This window comes from Homalodisca vitripennis, unplaced genomic scaffold, assembly GCF_021130785.1.
Source record: "Homalodisca vitripennis isolate AUS2020 unplaced genomic scaffold, UT_GWSS_2.1 ScUCBcl_185;HRSCAF=1536, whole genome shotgun sequence".
NCBI classification, from domain to species: Eukaryota; Metazoa; Arthropoda; class Insecta; order Hemiptera; family Cicadellidae; genus Homalodisca; species Homalodisca vitripennis.
The window spans coordinates 71,517-81,975 of record NW_025776302.1 but is presented as its reverse complement, the minus strand read 5'-3'; the positions used below and the strand labels follow the sequence as shown (position 1 = coordinate 81,975).

At 34.2% G+C, this 10,459-nt stretch overlaps 1 protein-coding gene across 1 annotated transcript; it reads left to right on the top strand.

Annotated features, from left to right (window-relative positions):
* The first annotated feature begins 6,723 nt into the window (after nucleotides 1-6,723).
* Nucleotides 6,724-10,171, top strand: LOC124370443 (putative nuclease HARBI1). The gene is made up of 2 exons (XM_046828727.1): nucleotides 6,724-7,059; nucleotides 8,374-10,171. Exons 1-2 carry the CDS (start codon nucleotides 6,754-6,756, stop codon nucleotides 9,193-9,195), a joined length of 1,128 nt encoding a protein of 375 aa, XP_046684683.1. The 5' UTR covers nucleotides 6,724-6,753; the 3' UTR covers nucleotides 9,196-10,171.
* The last annotated feature ends 288 nt before the right edge of the window (nucleotides 10,172-10,459 follow it).

Below are 10,459 nucleotides of genomic sequence, written 5' to 3'. Positions count from 1 at the left end.
TTATGGACTATTAAAAAAATGCTAAATACACAGCGTGAAATGTTTCACTTAAAAAAGTGTGTTTTTTATTTCTTTTATGCAAAAAATGTTTTATGGTACTATAGCATTTGTTTCTCAAAATGTTATATAACAATGTAGAGGAACAACTATTTCAAACAATGTTTCAAATTTCATTGCTCTATCATAAACAAAAAAAGTTGTTACACTACAAGATCACATTTATTTTCACCTAAATTAATTGCTTCTACTAGGCCTGCAAAGACTCATATAACTACTACCTCAATGGGTTAACCCCCCTAGTCATAGCCCTTCGTCATGGCCCAGATGAAATCGTTGAAATGATCCAACCAAACTATCAGAGAACATGTGGAGTTTAAAACAGTGTTTATAAATTCTTTAAAATTTTGATGGGGCTCTGTAAAGAGTGATTCCATTCAATGCAAGTTCTACTACAGTAACATCTCCTGCTTATAATATTTATTTTATGCGGTGCATAAATACTGCATTTAAGGACTTAGTCATTTTAGGTTAGATTTATACAGTCTGTTTTTCAGTACATTTTTATTGTTCATCTAATTTATTGTCCCTGCAAATCACTGATTTGGCTATTTATTTGCACCCAATAAAGGCGGGAGTTGTGGTGGTGCAGTGTAAGTGAAACCAATGTGCTGCCTCTGCACAGAAGGGATTACTCCCTATCTCGGAGTGCAGAGGGTGTAAAATGGACTTCGCACCCAACCAGGGCTTTTAATATGGTTTCTCTAACTGAAACACCAATTAACACCTTATTATTTTGGTCCTTAACCATTCAATACCCCTGAGAAGTATAAGTAATATTTCTGGTTTCACTTTGATATCACAACCGAAATATCTTAATGTCTTCTTTGCTACCATTCGCAACCCAATTTTAATTTTAAGGTGATGTCGAACTTTCATGGTGAACTGTTTCAGACTTGGAAGGAACACAACATCACAGAAAAAACAAATTTAGCAGTTTTTAACTTCATACTGAGGAAATTGGAAGATATGGATGCTGAAGGACAACTTTTATACAAAGTGAAGATTAAATGCAAGTGTTGAATTGAGCTCCAGTTCACCTTCCTCTTAGTGCAACATCTGGAATCTGGAGTCATGTTTGTTTGAAGAGATCCAATAAAAGTGGGTGAAGAAGAAGCTCCAAATGAACCCTAAACTTTGTTTTGTTCACTAGGTGACTCTGATGACAAAACGATGTAAAGAGTTTGAACTTCTTCATCATCGACTTTTTTTGGATCTCTTCAAACAAACCTGACTTCAGACTTAAGATTGGAGCCTAACTTAAAATTCACATTGAATCATCTCTTCCCACTTATTGTTCTAATAGACAAAATTAAAAAATAATTATTAAACATAAAATGGATCAAACCGTGAGAGTTTACTCAAGATTTATTATTGCATCTGAAAAATACTGTCTAGAAAATAAATCATGTTCTATTCGTCTTCAAATGCCAAACTGGAATGAGTTCCCAGGAAAAAAATATTTAGTCCCCTTGGTATAATCCAAGAGGTGAAAGATTGCCCCTATCTAGGAAAACGCTTATACTGAAGAGATATATTCACTGCAGCAACAAATTTCAGATCAAAAGATTGTAGAAAGTACTAAGAGAAAACTAATAACGTTGCAAACTCTTGAAAAATATGCTCCCAAATAAGCTCTAGCGTTATACATTATCAAATGTTTAAAAATACTTATTTGGACAAAAAAATGTGAAAACTTGTCATGGAATCTTAAAAAATTATTCGGTCAGGAGGAAATTTGTGTTGTTAGTAATCATAATATATATACATATTACATGTTCCATTTAATATATATTTATAAGTTTTAATTGCCTTTAAATAAATTTGTAAATGTGGGGCAAACATTTAACCCTTTGACTGATATGCAACGATATATCGTTGTGAGTGAATTTACCGAAAAGTGACACACAACGATATATCGTTGTTGATGTTTCGGGCGGGCGAAAATTGATATGCAACGATACATCGTTGTTGCATCATAAATTTATTTCAGCGTTATTACTTTGCCAAATAAATCTTACTATATTTCAATTGATAGAGAAATATATAAAAATATGTTTTTGGACGCATGGTGCTGAATGCATATGTGTTGTACAAGTTAAATACAACACAAGGCCAACTGAAGAGGGCTGAGTTCATGAAAGAAGTGATAGGAGATCTTTCTTCGGAATGGCTTGCAAGTAAGCAAATCTCGCAAAATCTCCGGGGTGGTGGTGATGGTCCATCAGTTAGTTTCGGACTCAGGAAATTACCTGAGAAGAAAGAAAAACTGTGCCGAACCTGTTCAGGTGACAATCATCCTGAAGGAAAGAAGCGGAGGTCTCGAACAGTGTGTGTAAAGGTGTGGTCTTGGTGTACATGCTGAATGCCTCGGCAAGCATGTTTGCTACTGAAATTATAAAAACTAAAAAACTGTAAATATTGTAAATAATAACTTTTTTATTAGTGTTGTGTTTTGACAATAAAGAGTATTTTTAAGACTGGATTCACAAACAAATTTAATTAATATAGAACATTCAATGTGTTTGACTCCAGATTTCTAAACAGATTGCCTCAAATTCACACAAGTAAATTTTTATTATCTTACCAATAAGTCAAATGCATTTTTTAACTTATATGCTTCAAATTTTCTGGATTTGTTGACAATAATACGTACTTTTAGAATAAATTACTGTCAATAAGAAATTTCAAAAAATTATTTTAGTTTACTACTGACAAAGAAAAAAATTTTCTTTTAATAAAAAACAAAAAAATATAAAAAACATTTTTAAGTAATTTTTTTGGCTTTTTTATATTTTTTCCTAATAGGCCATTTAAATGTCTAAAGAACAAAACTACTTTTAAGTTTCTATTATATTACATAATAAAGCTACAAATTATCTAGTAAAACAGTACAAAAAAGCTAATTTTAGCCTATCAATTTTATTAAGGGATAACCCTGTTAAAAATCGTATCAATTTTGGAAATTGTTATAACAAATCAAAATAAAAAATTGTTGATCAGTCAAAGAGTTAAACCGTGCTTTCTCTCTCAGGAACAGTTTTCCAGGAAGTACACAAAATTAATGAACAAATAAATTACTAAACTTGGACCAAGGCACGTATTATTTGTATTACTGGTGACTATGACTAATATACAAGGTACTAAACCTAAATTTACCGGAAAAATGTAATTTAAATTTGGAGAAAACGTGTTTTGAATTATTCAGAGGAGGAACAAAGATTTATTTGCATTATTAATGGATGAAGCATGTTTTGAACGGAATATGATGAAATAAACAAACTCGGGATACAATAAATATTTTATTTGTGAGTACGGTACAGAATGAATAGTTTATTCAACAAGAAGCGTATATGGAGTCAATTATGGTAGTTGTCTCTATCTATTGTAAAAAATCAATTAACACTTCACTACAGTAAACGTATTAACAATAACAAATTACCATAACCTCAAAGAGAACACTATATCAGCTGACAGCTTAGGACCACATGACCAAAAAGGATCCCTCTGATTGGCTTACTGGAGTAATGGCCACTGTCTGACTGAACGGGCCTTTTGAAGAAAAGACGATTGAATCATCAGTCTTTTACATAATAGGAGATTAAATGTTATGTTTGAAAATTATATTTCCATTAGGTGTAGTTCAGGATAAGGTTAATTCAAGTATCAAAACGTATTAGTTATTACTATTACCAGGAACAAAGACCCTGGATAATTTTATTTTTCTGTCTAGCAAATGTTAGACTAATATGTCTTTGTCAGTTAATCATCCTCAAATTATCAAAGTTTTTAATTTATACCTACGGACCCAAGAAAACAAAATGAACAAAACTTACAATAAAAATATTAACAGTTATATACTATCATTCTTCCATTAATTTTCAATTCAAAAATAATTTATAATGGATAGCTTTTATAGCTTGACAAAATATTTCAAATAAAACGGTAACATTATTTAATTTTTGTAAATCCTTCAGCAGTGATGGTCAAATCTACACTTTTAGTATTTTAAAACACAATTCCTAATAGTTTTCTGTGGCTACATTTTATTTAAATAAAATCACCAGTACATCAACTCGCATAATTCTAAACCTTTGGATACCGCTCGAAAAAGCAAAAAGTAATCAAAGAATTCCACTATTCTGAGAAATGGTTTTATTTTAAGAACGAAGCCATACTATCCATTTCTACTTTCATTTTATGGATTATAAAATGGGCTTCCAGAACTTAAGCAATTTACTGTAAAAATTATGGGCATATATGTATTATTTACAAAATGTATTTAAAATCTAAATGTTTGAATAATTTCAAACCAGTATAAGACATATTAAAAGAAAAGTAGGGTGTAAGCAAACCGATATTTTATGGAGGACAGATTTATATACCACTACTATTATTTATATAGTAATTTTACAACAAAAAAAACGAGAAATTAGCGATCGTCTGTTTACCGCCGAGTTGCAAATGCATGGCAATTCACGAACTTAGTAGACACAACAAATAAGAACTGCTAGCTAAATATCATTAACGAGACGACCATAATCTGCCATTCTGATTTTCTATGTGCGGGTTCTCATACACAAAGTACGAACACGAACATGTTTTATCGATTGGTTGTTAGCGTAATGATGCTCAGCTATCACAGCAAATAGACACATCTGACTTCGGCGACACAATTAGGCCTACATAAACACAGTGAATACTAACAGCAAGCATTATATCATTTACAAAACCAACATAATTTGTTAATTAGGTTAGTTATTTATTTTTCACGCAAAAATATGTAAAAAAGTTTTATCGATCTTTAATTTTCAAACTGCAGACCACCTGTCGTCTCCAATATAGCGGCCCAGTACTTCAATATAAACATAGAATATGCCAATTTAAGTAAACTATTTTACTTAAAATCGTTATACTTTGGTAAACTGTCAATCTACCACTACTAGCCAAACGAGAACATTCAAACAAAGAACTCGCGTCAGCTGGAGCAACTCCGTTCCATCGTTCGGCCGTTAGCCGTTATCGATCGGTCATCGTCACAACAGCAGACGACGCAATACGCAACTTTGTATCCGATTCATTCATTGTCTTCCAGGTTTAGCCTAAGTTAGGTTTCACCTACCGATATGTTTCCGGATTGGATGTATAGTATGCCATGAACATGACTCTTGTCTATAATAGTCTATAACTAGTGACGCGGACAATCTCGGCAGATTCGACTTTAGATCTCATCGATCAATCGTCGAATTCGAATTTTTTTTATTCGACAGCCTAGAGACTCGGTTCGACACTTTACTATCCGCCTCTTTAAAATATATAAAACAGTGGTTTTAGGGGCAAATACGATGAAGACTCCGAGTTCGCCCATAACGTCGGGAAAACTTTATAACGAAATTTCACTAGATTTATTTTTTGTAATGCGAACCGTCAAAATAATTGAAAGCGTGACACTGAAATGAGTCAAAATAAATTTTGGATTTTTCTGTTATCTTTTAAGAAAACTAAAGTTATTACACTTTACGTTTTGAAATATAGAATAGAACAATAATACCAAAGCAAAAATATAAGTTCCACGAAATATATGCAGGGTGAGACAGACCGCGATGTATAGCGGCTGAATCGAGAAACCTACCTTCTTCGTTTAATGAAAACCCCCATTTTTTCGCCCCCAAACATTTCGGTGGAACAATTTTTAACGTCCAAAAATACCCCAAAATGACACTTGAGGGAAGAGGGTAGGGGTCAGTTTTGAAAGAGTTTCAAATGAATCAGTCATTTGAGAAACACCTCATGTCCATTTTTTACCAATAATGAGTTAGGCATGCCAAAATGTAGTCGAAGGCAAGGCGAATCCAGTACTAAGTAAACACCACATCTCCACTAAGTAACCACAGTGATAGCAGATGTTAAAATATGCATTCTTTTGAGAAACACCTCATCTTCCGGAGATGTGTTATTTTTCAAATGACTTACTATTTGTAGCTGGTGGCAGCACTGTTCTTGCTAATATTATTCTAGCCTAGAACAGCTGTAAAATAATTACACTGTGTTTAATTTGTCTTTGTATTTGTCATGGTTCATATCTAAGTAAAAATGAGTTCTAATGAAAGTGATATTAATGATTCTACAAGTTTAAAACGTTAAAGAGAGCGAAAGCAAGTTGAGTACAATTGTGAAAGAATAAAAAAGTCTCGAGTGAAGAATGAGGAGTATGAAAACTGGAAAGGAAATGTAGTGAGACCAAAAGAACATGGATTCGATTGCAGGTAACTTAACCTAGAAACTTCCTCTAGCCTAACACTTTCATTATTTGTACATTTTAATTTATTTTGATTTTACATGTTTAGTTGTCAAGTTCTGTTGTAGGTAACATAACCTTGAAACATAGTGTAGCCCAGCGTTTCCCAAACGGTGGGTCGCGGCGTGACTGCCTAAAGCCCCCCACACACCTTCGAACATTTCACCCAACCTGACCTGGCGTCGTACCCAACGCCCAACCTGTCAAGTTAGACGTTTACCCCCACACTGTCGAACGTGCGATCGAGCAGGTTGGGTGTCTTGTCAGTTGTATTATGGATTTCGAGACAAGTGTAGCTGTTTGTGCTGGCGCTTTTTGTCTGAAACGACAAAAGAAGAAAAAAGATCGACGCTTGTGGTCTAAAAAAATGGTTTTTGGACCGGAGTAAGTTTAGCCATATGTCGCTTCTTGCTGAACTTGCCATTAGTGAGCCTCAAGACTTCAAAAATTATCTAAGGATGAGCGAGGAAAGCTTTGAATATCTATTCGGAAGACTGTGTGAGCACATAGAAAAAGAAGATAGCCTTTTGAGAACCTCAATTCCTGCAAAAGAACGTCTTGCAGCCACTCTCCAGTTTCTAGCCAGTGGTAGGAGCTACGAGAATCTGAAGTTTAGTTGTGCAATATCTCCGCAAGCACTAGGAAAAATCATACCAGAAACTTGTGCAGCTATTTTTGATGTTCTAAAGGAAGATTTCTTAAAGGTAAGTACAAATATTTGTTAATTAGTTTTAACTCACTCTTTTCTTCTTACATTATTATAATCCATAATTTACACAATTGTTTTTTGAGCGCAAAATTGGTTATTGTCGCGCGAGAATAAAGCAGGAGGGTACGAAATGAGTATAACCATCTTCCGAGAGCGACAATAACCTATTTTGCTTCAAATTTATCCTATTACGTTATTACTTATTTTTTAGGTCTAAAAAAACACACATAATTTCAGAAAAAAAATTTATTTTCAAATCTATCTTTTATAAACTTTTCAAAAACATCAAATTTAAAGCCATCAAATAACAAAAAAAAAAGCTGTAACAGAAGATGCTGTTGTCAATGTAATAGCCTATTATAAAACAAAACGAACAAACAAAGATGAAAAAGCAACTTATTATACATTGTCCTCGCTGACACCGGGTAGATTCAAATACTGTTTGAGTTTATTCCGAACTTCTTGTTGAGCAGTTTTTTCTTGAATCGCTAGTGCTTGACCTGCGGTAGGTTTAGTTGCTGCCGTTTGACTTTGAGCAGGTTCTGGTAAAGAAAAATTCTTAGGACAACGTACAGTTTGAGGTGAAATATCTACTTTTTGTTGCTGTACATGTTTTTGCTGTACTTGTTGTTGTAGATGTTGTCGTTGTACCTGATGTTGAGTAGGGTTGATTTGGCTTTGCACATAATATGGGTCAAAACTGAATGTCTGATGTTGATAATTTTGATCTTGTAAGAAATATTCAGCGTCAGCCGGCCTATACGGATATGGATTGTTGTTTTGATTAGTGTCCATAAAATGGTTAAGTGATGGTATATTCCGTTGGGTTGGCTGTTGTACTGTCAATATGGCCGCAGATGCTTTCAAACTGCCTAACTTACCGTGGAACAAAACATCAGATATAAGCTTTTCTGCAATTACTTGTTGTTGACGGTCCATATCTTCCAGTTGGAAGCCCACGTTGTTTCCAAAAGCCCGGAACTTATTCTGATTACATAGGACAGACGTAGCTGTATCCAAAAATCGTTCTTGTTTCTTTTCAAAATCAGATATCTTTTTTCGGTTTGTTCGAGTAGTTGATCCTGGGTTAGACCTACTTGATACTGATGGGCGACTTACTGGTGTACTTGATGGTGATGGGCGTATATCAGCGTGTATCCCTGTAGATGCGTCATCTTGAGCCTGTAAAAAACACAAAAACTGGGTTTAAAACAGTTATATATAACAGCACGTCAATCAATATTACCTCAATATAACATTGTTAATTTTAATATATTATAATTTTAACTTTTATGTTTACTTTTTGCAGTTTCCTTGCAATGAATCGGACTGGATGAACATAGCTGTGGACTTCAAAAAGTACTGGCAAGTTGAAAACTGTGTCGGCGCTATAGACGGAAAACACATAGCGATTCGTCAACCTCCGAAAAGTGGGTCATACTACTACAACTACAAAGGGTTCCACAGCATTGTTCTTTTTGCTGTGGTCAATGCTAATTATGAATTCATCTATGTAAATTGTGGTACTAATGGAAGAGTATCCGATGGTGGCGTACTTATGGAAACTGATTTTGGAGAGTTGCTGGAAAATAAGGAATTGCACTTGCCGTCACCAACAAGCTTCGATGACAGGAGAGACGTTTGCCTCCCTTTTACATTCCTTGGAGATGAAGCTTTTCCTCTGAAGGAAAATCTTATGAAGCCCTATCCAAACAAAGGAATCACCCACGACGAAAAGATTTTCAACTATCGGATGTGCCGTGCTAGGAGAGTGGTGGAGAATGCGTTTGGCATCTTAGCGACTCGATTTAGAGTCCTTCTTTCGACAATGAATGTTAGTGTAGAGAGGGCAGAAATCATTGTTTTGGCGTGTTGTACTTTACATAATTTTCTACACCAGAAAAGTCCAACCTACCTAACTCAAAGTAGTGTGGATTGGGAGGACACTTCAGCAGGCCAGTTAAATGAGGGTGAGTGGAGGCAGAACACGCAAGAACTTCTTGGGTTTAAAAGAATGAGGCGGGATGGCAGAGAACAATCAATTGCCAATGCAGTTCGAGGTTGGTATAAAAGTTTCTATAACAACGAAGGAAGTGTTGATTTCCAAGAAAAAATGATTAATAAGCGTTGACAGTTCGGTATTGAGTGTAAACAAGTGCGATGATATAGTTAACAACAACAAAAATTATAAAATATGTTGATTTTGCTATGTAGTCCTATCTTTTTCAATTTGATAACTAAATATTGGTGAACTTTGTACATTTTTTCTAATTCGTTTAGATACCATAACTGTGTCTTATTTATATTTTAATTCGCTAACTTTGGAAAAAAGCAATGTTGTAGTTTATTTAATTATATTGAACTTAGAAAAAAACTAAAGTGTATTTGTTTTCCCTTTAACGTATGCCTAAATATTACTGTATTGCAATTATATATTGCAATTTTGATTAATATATTCATTCTTGAAATTTAACTTTTATTATGTAAACTTATTAGATAAAAAATTAACTTATATTACCCTTCAAACATGTGCCAAAGAGCTTTTTGTCACCCACGATATTTTTAATATTGAGGTATGTTACTCTGAAGACAGTTCTAAGTAAAAATAAATAGGAAGGTAGATAGAAGTAAAACCAAAACAGATGAAATTCCTAGGAAATATACGCGTTTATTCATCACCATGAGCAATGCTCAAGGCTACACCTCTGTGGGGTTAAGTTAAATGACTGAATATCTATAAATGTTAGAAAACTTGCACAACATTAACACGCAAAGGATATGAGTTTTATCCTAATTATTTATTATTATTTATTTATCATAATTATTAAATAGTTTTTATCTTGGGGGCAAAATTATAGTCTATTGCAACGTACTACGAAATTAAGGAATAAAGTTGAATTTTTCAAACATCATTGACATAATGTTATACTGTTTATATATATAAATTAGTTTTGTGCTGTTTTTAACTTTAATATAATTTATTGTAATCTAACTTAACCGTACGAGGTGTTGTCCAAATAATGACCTAGCGCTCAATCCTAAGTAAAAATAAGGAAAGTAATAAACAGTAAATTGGTAACAATTAAACTGACACTTACTTTGGTTATTTCGTCCGCGCGGTTGGAGTTGGGTGGTGCTGTCGTGCCCAGCATCCAACCCAACAAAACCATCGCGCATGTTGGGTTGGAGCCCACACACTCTCGAATATGTTCGACAAGACGTTGGGTTCCCAACTGCTCGACCAACATGTTCGATAGTGTGTGGGGGGCTTAAGGCCTACCACACACGGGTCGACCCGTTTGCAACCAGAGTTTAGAACTAGTTTCAAACGCAACAAGTTTGCAACCAAAATAAAACCTGACTCCACACACGACGCGACTGGGTGTGGATCAGTT

Excerpts from the sequence above, each read along its gene's own strand:
- LOC124370443 (XM_046828727.1), top strand. The coding sequence starts at position 6,754 with ATGTCGCTTCTTGCTGAACTTGCCATTAGTGAGCCTCAAGACTTCAAA. Across the intron at positions 7,060-8,373 it reads TAAAGGAAGATTTCTTAAAG|TTTCCTTGCAATGAATCGGA; the intron begins GTAAGTACAAAT and ends TACTTTTTGCAG.